The sequence below is a fragment of the Fusarium keratoplasticum genome, chromosome 10 (assembly GCF_025433545.1).
Source record: "Fusarium keratoplasticum isolate Fu6.1 chromosome 10, whole genome shotgun sequence".
Lineage (NCBI taxonomy): Eukaryota > Fungi > Ascomycota > Sordariomycetes > Hypocreales > Nectriaceae > Fusarium > Fusarium keratoplasticum.
In genome coordinates, this window is record NC_070538.1 from 628,005 (window position 1) to 644,118 (window position 16,114).

A 16,114-nucleotide genomic window follows, 5' to 3' on the forward strand; every position below is an offset into this window, starting at 1 on the left:
ACAGATTCGGTATGCCTTTGACCATCAGCCGAATATGACCTCGTCTCCAACAAAGACCAGCTCCCTCACACCCTCCAAGAGACAATCCATAACGTTAAATTTACCTAATTGTTTTCCCAGTCTATTGCCTCTTCTTAAATGCCTCACAAAGAGCCATCTCGCGACACGAGGAGGCCTCCTGATCCTGAAATGTAGTGACTGACTCCGTCCAAGGCGATGTGCGGTACATCATGTACGGCATGCATTCCCCGCACGTCGGCTCCTGAGGTAGAGATACTTACAGAGTACTTGTGACCGCTAGCGGCTCTTTTGGCCTGTCATTTGTGACTGAACCCCTGGATGGCGGTGACAGATGGACACCCGCCTCCACGCCGAGCAAAAGGGCGAATATGTTCTGACAACCTCAAATCCCTCAACGCAGGAAATAATTACATATGACATTGAGTCAAATATGACTCTGACGAGCTAAAAACTGGTTGGTTTCCCTCTCATCCCACGTTCACTCTTCCACACAGCATGACCCCCGCGCCTCGCTTCTTCTAGCGGTTCCCATGGCGGGATCCCAAGAGAACCCTGAAAGCCATGGCATGGACTCTAGCACATTTTATGGGCTTCTTTTAGTTGCTCTCATCATAGCCATCTTTGTCATCATCTACATCGCCCACCGTGCCTTGCACACTCGGCCAGTCCCCGATGTCATCAGCCACCAACTCCTCCGGTTCAGAACAACAGCGGGCTTGGGGAGAGACGCGGTAGAGAACATTCCGACCGTCGAGTTTCATGCGCGGCCAGCCGCAAGCAAATCCTCTATCCACATTTTTCGAAATCCTCCAGTTCACGCAAAACCACCTACGCCAAAACGCTCGATAATCCAAGTGTTCCAGCACCATCCGGGCTTCTCCCCTCGCTCTCTCGAGTCTGGGACAGCCAGGACACAAGAGGTGTCTTCTCTGTGCTCCATTTGCACAGAAGACTTCACTGAGGGAGCGAGGTTAAGAAAACTGCCCTGTGGGCACGTTTTCCACCCACAGTGTATAGATCCGTGGCTGATAAATCGCGCCCGTACTTGTCCTCTATGGTCGGTAAGCCCAGGCCAGAAATGAGCAGACAACTAGCTAACATGAGTCATCTTCAATGTCAAGTCGAGTCGATTTGGCTTTTTTATCTGGCATTGCTATTCCCAGAGTGCCGCCTGCGGTCCGTGTGGCTCCCACCCATAGCAACAGGGCTGCTGGTCGGAGTTAGCATGCTCTGAAAGGGCTGTCAAAGAGATTTACCTTGTATCAAGTAGTGTGCTAGACTCACGTCAGTTTGGAAGAGATGGTGCTGATTAGTTACCTCTTGAAGTCATAGAATCTCGCCCCTATTTGCTTGCTCTCATCATACCCCTGAAAAGTAGAACCCCGCGACGACAACCACATATGCAAGCAAAAGAATGCTCCCCTTGAAGTAATTGCTCTTCCCTTCGCCATACAGATACCCCAAAAGGAACACACAAATGACAACAAGCACCATATCCCACTGTGGGAAAACAAGGGGAAACACATAGTTCCTCAAATCCTCGTGAGGGCCAGGTTGTGAGTGGAACACTGCAGAAAAGAACACAAGGGCCGGGATCTGGAGGAGGCAGACCTGAAGTACGTAGGCAGAGCCAATCTCCATCGACAGGGCAATATTGCCGTTTATTGCAAATAGAATGGCATTCTTCGGGTTGCGTTAGTGACGGCATCTTATGGAGGGCAAAGAAACGTACCCAGATTTCTGTCGTGTTTGGCACGAGGGCGAAAATGGTCAGTCCGACAAACTTTTCATCTACAGGGACTTCTTTGAGAACAGAATCAACCATCTCAATGATGATATTGGCAAGAATGCCGTAGAGAATCGTTGCTCCAAGTAGTATCAGCAGGCTTTTTGTTCTGCTCCAGTTGGGCACAGAATGCCAGTCATTCTCTTTTGATGCTCTCGTCCTGGCAACTTGAGCGTCTGTGGATGAGATGGATGTTCTGTTTGTGCCATCCTGAGCGCCGTCCTCCTCAGGCAATTCAGGCAGAATATCGCAGTCTCTTCGTGCCAGATTCCTAGGTGGAACCTCTGGCTCGACCCCTTGCAATGGGGATGACAGAGGAGATAGTTCTCCGCGCGGAGATCCCACCGTGGTGGTCGACCTAATGCTTGCGCGATAGCTGCTGAAGGAGTGTCTCCGAGACTCAAAGGGTGCACCAATGGGGAGTTCTGGCCTTCCCTGGGTCGAAGGTGTAGTCACTGGCTGTTGTCTACGTGCGAGGTGCTTCTTATCCTCTGCATCGCTGGTCCAGATGACGGTGGCGTGAGTGCGAAGAGTGAACAGCAGCCCAATCACATATGCCAACAGGAGAAGAGCGGCACAGAAGTAGCTGAATGGTCGAAGAACATGGACGTAAAGATGCCCATCAAGATCAAGCTCCTGGGAGATGGAACAGGTTTGGCAATTTGCAACAGTCCGCTGAGAGTTGACCGTCAAGGTCTGAGTGGGTTTGTAGGAGCAGCCCCGGCATCTCACAACATGAGTACCATAGACTGCATAAAACAGCGTAGGGCTAAAGACCCCAATGATGGCGAAAAGCAGCATGGTTGAGGTGACACCAGCTGATTTGGAGTTGAACCGCTGCGTCTTGCGCTTGAGGGCGCCAAAGCACATGGATAATCCTGGGAGGAATAGAACTCCAGCAAAGATGCTTCCAATGATGCACCCTTCGACGAGGCGGCTCTTTCCCTGCTTGAAGGCCACGCAGTAGAAAAGGACCTCGAATATTGTGGAGAAGAATGCATTCACCACGGCACTCACGCCCATAGATGATTGAGCAGAGATTGAAGCGACAGCCTGGCCTATAAAATAAGCTAGGGGTATGATGCCAAGAAGGCTGGCCGGGAAGAGTAGGCCGGGCGGGATAGTGAAGATGTGGATATGCAAGAGCTTCTGAAGAATAAGCCAGTTGAAGATTATGATCAAGGCGATGCCCATGAGGTCGATGAGAAAGATGCTGTTCCCGCCTATCGAGTAGCGCCAGTATCGAAAGCCGACGGCAGAGTAAGTGCAGAGCAAAACTTTGGAATCTTGCCCCTCATCTGATCGCACCGATTGTGCATCTGAATCGAAAGAAAGGGCGAGAGGACAATGTCGAAGATGACGGAGCAAATGCATGCAGGTCTTGGCCATGGGAATGGTAAACACGAGGGCCCAGCAGGTCAACGAGACCAGGAACAACGGCGGAATAATAAAAATGTATAGGACAGAAAAGAAGACGACCCTTCCACTCTTGCACTGGCCTCGACTGAACATGGTAGTCTGTCCCGTGGGCTGCCCTTGTCTGGGACCGAAGAAAAGATGGCCATGATTCAGGCTGCCATTCTGCCATTGCTCATACTCATGCATGCTGCGTCCCTGGTTGAGGCGGTCGTTTGGCTCAAGTCGCACAAGCTTTCCAAACGGATAGAATATGTATGCGGCCAAGCTACACAAGACTCGGCCATATTCTCTCGAACTGGATGTTGAAGAGGCTATACAGACAAGACCGCCGACGGCAGCGAGGATAGCCAGCCACCAACCGAACAAGATAGTCCAGAGGATGTTGAACAGCAACGACCACAAATTGGCGTTCTGACCTGGTATGGAGTTGGTTCTATTGCTCTCATCGTCGTCGGGTGGTTTGCCTTGCTGGTAAAGGGCGGGTTTCCATAGCCTGATTCCAAAGGGATGTGTCTCGTTGATGGCCTGCTGGCGGAGTTTGAGAGTGAAGCTCCCAGCGTCTGAGTCGACCTCCGCATCATCTTGCACAGGTGGCTCGTCCGGGGCTTCTGTCAACTCCAACCTAGGTATTCTGGAAGGAGCAGGAGGGCCAACGTGATGCTCTGAAGGAACAAAGCCAGGCGGAGCTGATTTCCTGCGGCCTACGAGGCGGCGTCTGAATGCATCAGCCTCGACTTCGGCGGTATCGTCGTCTGCGGAAAAGAGATTGTCTCGACGGGGCACTCGTAGGGTTGTCGACAGTCGACGAGGCATTGCGGCGTGAGATGTGTCAAATCAGGGCTATTTCGTTGGCCAGCGCACTGCAATAGGTTTCTGAAACAAAGAGACAAGCATCAGAATGCAAAGCCATGCTCTCACCTTCTTGTCACAGCATTGAAAGGGCATTTAGAATCCCCCATTGTCCCGCAAACTACGTACCACACTGCCACCGTCAACAGCCCGCCTTGATCAGATGCGCTCCACAGGACGGAGCCTAGAACATGTTTTACCTGCTCACCGACCACCGTGGAGGCGTTATGCTTGATGATGCTGCCGCCTAGGTAAATGCCTCTCACTACCACGCTGTACATTGACTCAACACACACACATCTGCCTCCAACCGAGATGGAGACCGGGAGGCCGCCAGCCGTAAAGCATACGAATAGAGTATCCCGACATGTACGCTTGCCTTGTTATGATCGCCGTGACCGGGGCCGGGAATAGCATCTCCACTCGAGCTAATATGCCGTGTATCAGGTAGTCGACAACCATACAAAACACCAAGATTTCTACCTATCTCTACAATACAAAAGGGCATTGCCATGCCCAATCCAGCATCGCCGCAGCGCCCTTCCAAAAATCCCTCATCCACCGCCACTGCGGATTCGACAGACGCTCTGTGCATGTCGTCGTCATGGTCATTTCTCATGTCGCACAACCAACGCGAGCATCGTCCGGGGATGCCAAGCTTTTGGCCCCTGTCCGTCTTTGTGCACAGGCCAAGGAATCGAGGTTCAAAATGCGCTTAATTGAGGTACTCGTGAGGTAACAGATTAATTCCAGGAGCGACTATACTCACTCACCCGAATATTCTGTCCGGGCTCAAGGTAATTCCTAGAATCAATTAGTCTGACCTTTTCTGCCGCCCCATCCCACGTACAAGCTGGGAATCCCAGGTTGGATTTATCCCTCATATCGTACCTCTTTCACCTGTTCATCTCCGGTGGGTGGATCATCGTCTGCACCACGTTGCCAAGCTCCCTCTGGCCGGCGCTAAAAAGCTTACTTGGACCCTTGTCATGTCAACAGAAAGCTTGACATGTGCCATGACGCAGTTCGTTTCTCTTTCCCTCTGTCCAACGAGGCGCAGCTCGGCTCCATGTGCTCCCTCGACACAGCCCCCGTCCCCTCTCGAGTCATTTCAGACAAGTGCCCCGTGCAGGTTGTCAGGTATGTCGATCGTGGGTATGATTGGGTCACCATCCGATAAGGTATTTCGTTTGTGCCGTAGGAGCCACCTTTGAACAAGACAGGTCGTGTGTGGTCGTACTTGTGCCTGATACTCTCAGCGTCATCGGTAGAGAACAAGTCTCGCGGGGTATTTCCCGTAGTGTGCTCCAATTCGCGCTTGATGCTATGGCAAATTTCTCCACACATCTAGAGGCAAAGGTCACAGCCTCACGATCCGCTGATCCCGTCAGTTCACGAGAGGAGAAGGTCAAGCGATCTCAACGATGAAAAATCCCTCTGGACCTCCTGTAGCTATTACGGTTTCTGCCCGTATTTGCAGAGGCCGGCCTTGTACTCAAGCGATACATCCGTATTCCCTCTAATCCGTGCAATGGACGACAGCATAGACGATGCCGGCCCAGGCCCTGGTAGCCACATCGACCAAGATGACAATGACATGCTCTTCTTTGAAGCGGATGAAAGCGTCGAGACCGATCCATGGTTTGACCTGGAACAAGACCGCCGTACACCTCCGGTCTTCATAACCATCCATCGGTAAGCTTTAATGGGGATAGACATTCTCTCGGAACTGTGCTGACCTGTCAAGCATAAGAAAGTTTATTCTCGCAAGCCTTGGTATGCTGCCCGGCGCAAATGAATCTCACCTTGACAGATACTAACTGTCAAACAGACGATCCATATTCCCTGGACCATATGACTAGCCCAAGATTCAACAATCTCGTTATTCGCCCTTTGCTCGACAGATTATACGATGAATATGACTACTCAATAGGTTTGCATCCCTCCTTGCCGTATCCGTCTACTCAGCATTTCTTCACTTGGCAATGATGCATGACCTCTAAATCTCATAACCACTGACTTGCTGTGAATAGTATATTGCCTCTTGGCAAACCGTGTTCAGTTCCTCCGCGAACAGTCCAGCGTTGTCCATCAAAGCACCAGCATCGCCAGAGCCAACCTGTGCGAGCTACTAGCCATACGCATCATACGCAACTTTCAAGAAGACAACCCTGGTCAGGGTGGCTTGCTCACACTCTCCAAAATCCTCGTCGAAGGCTTTGACCCCTTCTCGGGTGCTCCAGAGGATATCCAAACTTCCGGCCGCTACCCTCAATGGCCAATCCAAAACCGCGGTGGACACGAAAGGAAGATCACGGCCCTCGAGTTGGCCATCATCTCTGAGAGCAAGGACTTTATCAGCTCACCGGGTTGCCAGCGAGTCATTGAGGCAGTGTACCAGGGATGGATTGTGTATACGCCACTGTCCTTTGTTGACCTTTTACCAAACCACTTTGAGTATCAGCCTGTCTCCCTCTACGATCCCCAGAAGGCGCCTTTGCTGAATCACCGTCGGCTTATCGTACCACGTTCTCGATATGCCATCGAGTTTATGCAATACATTGTCCTGGTTGCGTTCTACATGTTGACAATGATGCACCGAGGTACCAACGCTCTATGGATGTACGAGACGCTCTTTGTACTCTACTCGGCTGGTTGGGTCCTACATGAGTTTGCCGCCATCATCGAACATGGGTGGACCATTCACTCCCAGAAGCTGTGGTCATTTCTGGATCTCACCTTCACGCTCATCTTCACCATATACGTTATAATCCGGGGTTGCGAAGTCACCATTGCGTCCATGGAAAGAGGCATGGCGCTCAACTTCTTATGCCTAGCAGCACCTGTGCTGCTCACCCGACTGGCTTTCAACATTCTTCCGGATCACATCGTCTTCATATCACTCCACGCAATGATGAAGGAATTTCTCATCTTGACTTTTCTCGCAACCTGGTGCTTCACTGGTTTCTTATTGGCACTGCAGTGGTTGGCAACAGGAGACGAGTCGACCACTATTCCTGGGGACTTCACCATCATCAAGTGGCTTCTATGGATCTGGTTTGGTCTGGATGGAACTGGCATAGAGGCATCTGTTCAGTTCCACGCGATTCTCGGACCAGGTCTCACAATCGCTTTTGCGTTTCTCGGCAACACTCTATTCCTCACTATTCTTGTCTCACTTCTCACGAATCGGTTCTCCAAGATTGTTACGTCGGAAACGGTCGAGATACAGTTCAGACGTGCAGTTTTGACATTCGAAGGTGTCAAGAGCGATGCTATTTTTGCTTATCCGCCGCCCTTCAACCTATTCGCCCTTACCATTCTTCTTCCCCTGAGGTTCATTCTTTCACCGCGAACCTTTCACCTCACGCACGTAACACTTGTCAGAATAGCCAACGCCCCGCTGTTACTTGTCATTGGCCTCTACGAGAGGCATCGGCAATGGGCCACAGTATCAGGAAGGAAGTCATCTAGAACGTGGCAGTTCACAGGTTTCTCGCCTCATGGTGATATACAGGCTGTTTTCGAGGTTGAGCCGCCGTTGTATGTCCAAGAGGAGGCTGACGAGCTAGATGGCTTGAGTGAGATGGGATTCTCGGACAACGACGCGGTTTCCAGGTTGTCGAGGGAGATGAGGCCACCAGTTGTGTTCTCGCTAAGCAACGCGAAAGTAGGGAGCCCGAGGTAAACGATAGCAGGTACCTAATATAGACACGGCCGGCTGTGCACGTATGGGTCGCCGTAATAAAAGTCCTCCAGACTGAATGACATTCGTGATTCTATTTCGAATACCCTAACGAGCTAGACGATAGCGCACTTATTCAAGCTTGTGGTCTGATTCTATGAAGACGGGACGGTCCTCGTAAATGCCATCTTTCAGGTCCTGACGTATCTTGTCAAACTTCTCCTTATGCTTTTCCATGATTTCCCGCTCCTCTTTCCGCCCCTCTTCTGACAATGGCGGAGGAAGTATACCAGCAGGTGGATTATACCACTGTTCTTTCGGTACTCTAGTTCCGTCGACTCCACGGTAGCGTTTCTCTGCATCCTCATCGTATGGTAGACGGTCGAGAAGAGCCTTGATCAAGGTAGGCCTCAAAGGGGTAGCGTAATGAATGTTGCGATCGGCGTCGAGAAAGCGAAATACTCCGTCATCGCCGAGGTGTGCAATACCCATCAAGTCAGGGTCCCGATCCATGTGACGCAAGATGTCGCTCATTTCTTTTTGTTCCGGTGGAAGAGCTTCGTATGCAATGCCATCTTCAGTGCTGCATTGTGGTGTTTCTGTGGTCTCTTGAGCCTTTGGGCTGGGTTGAGACATGATTTATAGGGATTTTGTGTGAGAGAGAAAAGCTGGGAGGAGTTGGGTTGGACTCAACAAATTGGAGCCAGGTAAATCTAGACTGATAGTGCAGATGGAGTTGGTCATATCAATCCTGGGTGACCATGCATTCCACTTCGTGGTGACATGTGACACCAGGATTTTCTGATCCCTGTTGTTGGTTGAACCAACAATATAACACTCGCAAAATATCGTATGATTTTATAACGTAATATTTATTGCTTTCTCAAAAGTTCGTTTGTATTCAGCATCCTGATTCGATCCATGACTACCTAAGCGAACAGTACAACAGTTTCTCCTTCTGCACCACATGAGTTTACTCTCTCCCCAAGTATCAACCAAATCGGGTACCAAGTTCAAATGCACCTGCCTCGCTTAAAAACCCCTCCGGTGAGCCCAGTACAGACATGGCAATGGGAGTAGGTAGTACAAATTCCTGGACCAAAGCAAGGAGGGTGAGAACATTTGTTTTTTAGTCCACGAATCTCCGTGTCCCGCCTGTTTGGAGTTTGTGGCTCGCTTTCAGGTTCCGCGTCATTCTTCTCCAGCCCAGTGAGTAGATCGTGAATCTCTTTGGTCATCTTCTCATCTGTAGCCAGAACAATCTTGTCATCCACTTCAACGACGAAGCCTCCGTACTTATAAAGTACCGTCTTGCCAAACTGGGGGGCTTCAGCATGATATTGCTCCCAGGTGGTGACCCAGATAGCATCATCTGGAATCTTAACCGTGTATTTGGCGTTCACGAGGTTGCCAGCGAACAAGGCCGCGAGGAGGGAAGAACCTATTACTCCTCCGTTAGACCTTGACAAGAATTCTGCATCAAGAGAACGTTGAAACCGTACCGAACTTCATATTTACAAGAACGTTTAGAATGATTTATGATCTGCTGAAGGCAATGACCCAAAGGCAGTCAACGAACTGTGCCAGTGCATTGAGAATCAACGGAACTGGCTTTGCTTATTAGTGTTTCTATACCTAGAGAAGAGATTATCACATGGGATTTCCCAATGCTGTTCATATCTCCACAAGCATGATTAACCCCGGTTATGATGCTGGCTGGAAATACAACTTTCCTGATACAGTTAATAGTTTGAGAGTTGCCGCAGGTCAATGTGCCCTCTCCAGGTTCGTTACCGGGAGAGAGATCATGGATGAACGACTTGGCGTGCCGAGTGCCGAATTTGCGCAGCGTCTTCTCCAGAACTGTGAGGGTTCGGGACCAACAAAAGGCGCATATAAATATACATTAACCATTTGCCATCTCAACACGGCATGACCCACAATGAACCTTTGTTGGTAGTCAAATCCAGACTCACCGTTTCCATTGGTCACAGACCCTTGGTACGAGGTACAAGAGCTGCATTGGTCGGTCGATATTCAGCGTCAAATAGGTAACTCAATGTCCTTTTGTCACCTGTTGGTTGAGAAGGAACAAGATCTATACGCTTGCGTGCGACTGGGCACTCAAGCCGGTATGTTTCCATTACCCTCAGCTCCTTGTCTTAATTTAGACCTTATCAGATCAAAGTATCGGATCAAGCAAGGTCTAGCTAACATGCACTTGATTACGGCGATATAGATAATGAAATTTCTCAAGTAGTCTTATTCGGGCTGCATCTTGCAAAATTTGTAAATTGATTGGTTCCCTGATGATCCCGCTCAGTGTTCGTCTTGGTGATATTGGCGCCGTCCGAGAGTCAAGAGGAGTCACCTCTGTTCAAGCATTGCTAACACATGGGCATACCAGCATCTCTCACTTGATGATCTTTCTTCTCTAATCCTCTTACTCCCCTACACCGGGCCCGTTATGACCCGTCTTTGCGTGGTCCCCCATCAACCTACCACAAGACAACGTGGCCGAGTGGTTAAGGCGATGCCCTGCTATCTTTGATCGTATAGGCATTGTGTTCGCACGCGTAGGTTCGAATCCTGCCGTTGTCGCTTTGTTTTTTGCTGTTCTTGCCAACATGATCATGGTGATGAAATGGTTGGTGTTGAGGTTGAGATGGTGACGGTGGTGAGTCCATCTCATCGACAAATAATGGGACCTGGCTGTGAGGAACCTGCCTCTTAGTGTTTCCTAGTACTCGTTATGATTATCTAAAGTTTTCTAGAATCCTAGATGCTTGCCGGCAGCTCCAAGTTCAAGAGCAGCTTCGCGCCGATCAGACAGGACACAGTCGAATCTTAGTAAAAACAATTCGCCGATGTTTTTATCCGGCCATTTTCAGTCCAGCTATGGTCTTATTAGTTCTTTATTCTGCCGCAAGTTGCGTGCTGCAAAGAAACAAGCCAGTTGTGAGGTAAGTATATTATGCAGAGTGGTTGACAAATACTAGCACTCCGATATAATTAGTTTCCTTCATATGAACAACACCTTGATCACGCAGAAAGGGCAAAGCAAATAAAATGCTTGATTCCCCATTTTGCAGAAGTTATAAATTGATTGGCTCCCTAGTGGTCCAACCAAGTGTCCGTCTTGGTTACTTAGGAGACTGTCTAACAGTCAAGAGGAGCCACTATCTGCTAAGGCAACATTGAAATTGTATGGCACAAGTGTCTACACGATTCTTCGTCTCTTCTAAGAAGTCTTCTCCTCTTCTCCTGCACCCAGACCCATGATCAGCCGTCTTTGCGCGGTCCCGCATCAACCCACCACAAGACAACGTGGCCGAGTGGTTAAGGCGATGCCCTGCTATCCTGCATATCTAGGCATTGTGTTCGCACGCGTAGGTTCGAATCCTGCCGTTGTCGCTGTTCTTTTTGTCTTTTTGAATAATTCTCATGCTATTCTTAAGTGCTGATGCCATTGTTGCTGTCTTGTGGTGTCGTTCGTTGACTTTTGCTGTGTTTCGCCGATTTGCCTGTTTGGGCAAATCCCTATCTATACTCGTATCATAAGACTCATCATAAAATGTGTAACATAGTATTTTTTGCTCTTTTTACCTCTTGATATTATCACTTTCTGCTCCCGGTGTGGTTGTTGTGATCTCTCTTTATCCTCACATCACGGGTCTTTTTGCGGGTGTTGCTGTCTTTTTCCCGCTCTAAACTCATCATGTGGGGTCTTGAGCAAAATACCCCGTCATTCTTTTGGCCTGTCACTCATAAATGCCTCAATTGTATCGCTTGGCTTCATTTTGGCTTCCACTTCCTGGTCTCCGCGCCCAAAGTTCCCAAAACGCCATCTTCCGGCCGAAGTGTGGGGCCGTGTGGGTCTCTACGGCGCGGATCATCGGGCCTCGGTGGGACGGGCTCCGGTCGGCTTCGAGAGGGCTTTTACGGAAATGTTCCTTACAAGCTGGCCGAAAAGTCCATGAGCTCCTTTTAAAGCCATGCGTCCAAATGGCTTGCATGCCGAGTCACTTCCACACATAAATACCTGAAGATCAATGACGGACGCTGTTCCTGCTATGAGCGTAATAAAACAGACAGCCCGGGACCCCGATCGCGGTGAAGTCAAGTTAGAAAGAGGTCAGACACCTTTCCAACGTCATATCCATTTAAAGGATTGAGATAAGCTAGTAGCGTCCTCTATGCCCTGCGTTTCTCCAGCCGACTCATCCCAACTCCTTGGTCCGGGGTAGCCTTATTGTACAGGGCAAGATCTGCTCGATGTTGGTGACACTTGAGCATGGAATATCAGATCAGTGTTAGATCTCTGTTCTCATTATAAAAAAGGGCAGGGACAGTCGTAGGCTCGGAGCAGTTTTGCGGGTGCAAGCAACCCAACAGTAACGAGGCAGTGAGAATGAGGTCCAAATTCCGGTATCCCACCAGATAAATGCATGACGACATCGCAACTCAAAGCTCACATCGCCAGACGAAGGCCAGTTCGAAGCAAGACACTGGTTCATTTTGTTTGTTATACAACATCTCGGTACACGTAATATACACATCATCTCTCAACCATCTTTTACAAGTCAAGACTCCCATCCCTGACCGAATGTCCCGTAATGCCTTCCCGTCCCAAAATGCTGTTTTTCTATAAGGCGACTTCTCTCTCCCTTCTCAGTCTGAAGATGACGTGACTAGCAGACTTCATCCCCTCCGTAAATTCGCCGTAACACAAAAAGATTACAAGACATTAATTAGTGGAGATGTGCTGGCACCTCTTTGGGGCTTCTTAGGCCTTCTTCTCGGGGGGTTGGTTGTTGCCAAAGATGCCAGAGAAGGAGCCCATCATGCTGTTCATGGCCTCCTTCTGGGCCTTCTCCATCATCTCGGCCTCCTCCTTGAGCCACTTCTCACCATTCTCCCGGATCTGCTTCTCGAGCTCCTCATAGTTCCTCTGGCCACGCTCACGGGCAATGTCCTGCAACATCTTGCCCTGGGCGAAAGCCTCGGTGGGGTTTGGCTCGCCCTCGGGGTTCACCATCATGCTCATGTTGCTGGGGTTCAAGCCGAGCAAACTTCCCAGGGCGCCAACACCAGAGCTGTGCTTGTGCTTGGCAGCGAGCTGCTTGGCGTTGAACTCCTTACGGGCGATGGCCTCACGACGGGCAAACTCAGTAGGGATGTGCTTGCCCTCAAAGGACTTGATGACCTTGCGGACATCCGAGTACTGCATGGTGTGGATGTATTCGAGGAAGGGAATCAGACCAACGAGCTCCTTGTCACCGGGCTCACCCTTCCAGGGCTGTAGGACAATGGCGTTTTCGGGCTGGTTGCGGACGTGCTTGGCGTTGGTGTCGATAATGATGACCTTGGAGAGGTCACGGTTAAGGTAGGACAGGTCCTGAAAAGTCAGCATAAGTGCAAGCTATTTGAAGAGGTTAAACATACCTTGACAACCTCGCCATCCTCAAACTTGGTGGCCTCCCTGTACAGAGGCCAAAGAATGAAGCGGAAGGGATCCAGTTTCCTGAGAAGAGGCTCACCAGTGGCGAAGGGAACAGTAGTGAAGAGAACCAGCTCGTAGTACTGGCTGAGGTATCGGATGAAATAGTCCATGCCAGGTCGCTTGGCGATTCTCCAGCCGTGCTCGCGAGTCCACTCGCTGTGCACAAGGAGGTTATCCAAGCTCAGACACAGGGTGTAGGGGCGCTCAAAGGAAGGATCAGGGTCGGGGAGCAGCTTCTCGAATGAGGGTTCCTGGTAGTAGGTGACAGACTCGGTCATTCGGGCCTTGGCACGCTTCCACCAGAGACCGAGACCAGGACCATTGGGAATATCGGAATGACGATCAGCCTCGATAGTGTCCTCCCAGTTGCGGCCCATGTATAGCACGGCAAGGGTACCACCAGCGGCAGTCGCAACGAGCATGAATCTTGTCCACCACTTGCGGTTGCGATCCGAGGTTGAGACATATTCCGCTCGCTCACGTCCACCACGGCCACCCGAGCTTTCTTCCTCAAGTTCCTGCAGAGCCTGCGATGGCTTCTTCTTGTCGCCCTCCATCTCATACTCCAACGTCGAAGGGATACCCTGGGTCAAGTCGGGGAGCTTGTGGAAGGGTATTTGCTCGCCCTCCTTCGGGGCCTCGGGCGACTGCTCTCCGGCCTTGTCGACGTTCTGCTCGGAAGACTTGGCGGCATTCTCGTTCGCTGCGGCATCGGCGTCGTTTTGGGGTTGTGCGGGCTTCTTGTTTGTCTCATTGGGAGGCGATTGGCTTGAAGGGCCCTTGTCCTTGGAGTAGGCTCGAAGCCACGGCGACACAAGGACGGGAGCTGCTGCGGGACGGACTCGGAGAGCAGGCGATGCGGCGGGCCTCGACAGACGAGCTGCGGTCAAGCCCAAGCGCGAAGCCTGGGCCACTCTGGACAGCATGACGAAGATTGAAGAGGGAGTCCCGGATAATACCACAAGAATTGGGGTGGCTGCTGGCGCGGGAGTCGATGGCGAAGCGGACTCGACTTCAATGGCGTAGCTTGACGAAGTTGGTCTGATTGCTCCGCCGTCGCACGCACCGCGCCCGTCGGCTGTGGAAAAAAAATCGGACGGCGGGCGTGGAGTGGGGCTTTGGCCTTGGAGAGAGCCGCCGTGGATTAGCCGAGGTCACGGACTTTTAGATTGACCGATGGCGTCATGCCTTGATTGGTGAGACCTTCACGTGAGGCCCTGGTCACGCCCCCATCATGAAGCAGATTCCGATTCCCCGCTGTCCCCTCCATGATGCTCATGTCATCCAGTGAAGGCCCCTGCTCACCTCCCCAGGTTCATGGCGCTCATCTTCCGACGTTGAAGGCGACATCGAACGGCGGCATGGCCTTTCCAATTTGCAACCCGAACCCTCATCTCCTTCCCCTCACTGTGCCTCACGATCCGTCCATGTTCTGAGTGGACGACAACAATAGTCGACATAATTGACTTTGCTGGTCTTGACCAATTTTCTCTCTAATTCGCCACGACCCCAATTCCCGCTGATTATCCCGACTACCCGAGAGACAAGACACCATGGTGGCCGTGGCCGCGTCCGCTGCCTTCTAGAGGGTGGTCTCCTTGTCGTCGAATGCTACTACGCCATGGCACCACCCTCTATGATAAGCCTCGTTCCTCGAGACCGACCGCAACGACCCTGGCGACCTGCTGAGACCATATCATCTTAATTTGCGACCGTTGTCATTGCGCAAGGATTTGATACAAGCCTCTTCACCCTTTTTATAGACCGAATTCTCCTCGCCACCTCGCCTCGCCTACCAGACTCTGCAGTTGAACCGCGTCACGACTCTACCACCTCACAACATGGCTCGACGAACGAGCAAGAGTTCTGTTTCTCGCCCGGTGGGCACGTTGCGCATTGTTATGCCTTCGTCTTCCAGCCGGGCGCAAACCGCATCCGCGAACCCGACATCTACTAAGCCTGTCACCGAAGATGACGTGAACAAGCTCTCCATCGCCGACCTCACCCTCGATACTCCTCTCATCCCCCTAAGGCCGAAGCGTCGCGTTCCTCGTACACCATTCCACTTCCTATCATTACCCGCCGAAGTCCGCATCCAGATATACACCTACTTCTTCAATGACGTCGACACAGTCCTCGACCTCGGACCGCACAACTACAAGCAAGTGCACAAGAAACTTGGTCTCATGAGAGTATGCAGACAGGTCCATGATGAGGCAACCTTTGCCTTTTACAGCACACGTACCTTTCGCCTATTCCCTACCTTTCCCGGCCGCTACTTCAAGAGCAAGAAACCTCTCCTAGCAAGGCTGAAGCCGCAACAGCGTCAGTGCATCACATCTCTCGAATTGCGCCTCGGCCCTGGGTGGAATGCGCCGCCCAAGGGGTGGGTCGTCAACCCGGCGCTCGGGCTCTCAGATTGCGTCGACGTGCAGCGGCTCAAGGTGTTTGTCGAGATCGACCCGAGCGACAGCGCAATTAGGGGATTCCGCCGCTCGGATGGATTCTACGAGGGGTTCAGTGTGAACCTCCTGACTGATGTCTTGGAGGAGCTGCCCTCTGTTGATACAGTTGAATTCGATGGCTGGACCAGCGTTAAGCAGTCTGGTGCCATGATGCAAGGCCTCATGGAGGCTGTTACACAGTTTGGCTGTGCCATTGAATGGGGTCCTGAGAGAGGATGGACCGACAAGATGGAGGACGACCAAGATATCCCGGCCACAGCAGTAGTGTACCCGGAAGGCCTTCCACATCCCGGCTACGAGTCACACGGGTTGATGGCTCTGGCCTAACTTTTACCGAGTGTTTGCATTCGTTCCAATGATTTCACGATAGTAACGAGTACAAGGGG

General features: G+C 51.2%; 4 protein-coding genes and 1 pseudogene across 5 annotated transcripts, besides 1 other annotated feature; 2 read left to right on the top strand and 3 right to left on the bottom strand.

Annotated features, from left to right (window-relative positions):
- Positions 1-1,380: 1,380 nt before the first annotated feature.
- On the bottom strand, positions 1,381-4,039 carry NCS57_01205400 (uncharacterized protein; the record flags this gene model as incomplete). Its single annotated transcript, XM_053061737.1, has 2 exons — positions 1,381-1,704; positions 1,754-4,039. The coding sequence occupies 2 exons, from the start codon at positions 4,037-4,039 to the stop codon at positions 1,381-1,383; spliced, it is 2,610 nt and encodes an 869-aa protein (XP_052908265.1).
- Positions 4,040-5,606: 1,567 nt separating this feature from the next.
- NCS57_01205500 (uncharacterized protein) lies at positions 5,607-7,763 on the top strand (the record flags this gene model as incomplete). The annotated part of the gene is made up of 4 exons (XM_053061738.1): positions 5,607-5,770; positions 5,823-5,851; positions 5,907-6,008; positions 6,109-7,763. 4 exons carry the CDS (start codon positions 5,607-5,609, stop codon positions 7,761-7,763), a joined length of 1,950 nt encoding a protein of 649 aa, XP_052908266.1.
- Positions 7,764-7,892: 129 nt separating this feature from the next.
- On the bottom strand, positions 7,893-8,396 carry NCS57_01205600 (uncharacterized protein; the record flags this gene model as incomplete). The annotated part of the gene is made up of 1 exon (XM_053061739.1): positions 7,893-8,396. The coding sequence occupies one exon, from the start codon at positions 8,394-8,396 to the stop codon at positions 7,893-7,895; it is 504 nt and encodes a 167-aa protein (XP_052908267.1).
- Positions 8,397-12,546: 4,150 nt separating this feature from the next.
- On the bottom strand, positions 12,547-14,288 carry NCS57_01205700 (annotated as a pseudogene). The gene is made up of 2 exons: positions 13,206-14,288; positions 12,547-13,158 (listed from the first exon to the last, which is right to left on the bottom strand).
- Positions 12,547-14,288: a sequence feature.
- An 816-nt stretch (positions 14,289-15,104) lies between these two features.
- On the top strand, positions 15,105-16,055 carry NCS57_01205800 (uncharacterized protein; the record flags this gene model as incomplete). Its single annotated transcript, XM_053061740.1, has 1 exon — positions 15,105-16,055. The coding sequence occupies one exon, from the start codon at positions 15,105-15,107 to the stop codon at positions 16,053-16,055; it is 951 nt and encodes a 316-aa protein (XP_052908268.1).
- Between the last annotated feature and the right edge of the window lie 59 nt (positions 16,056-16,114).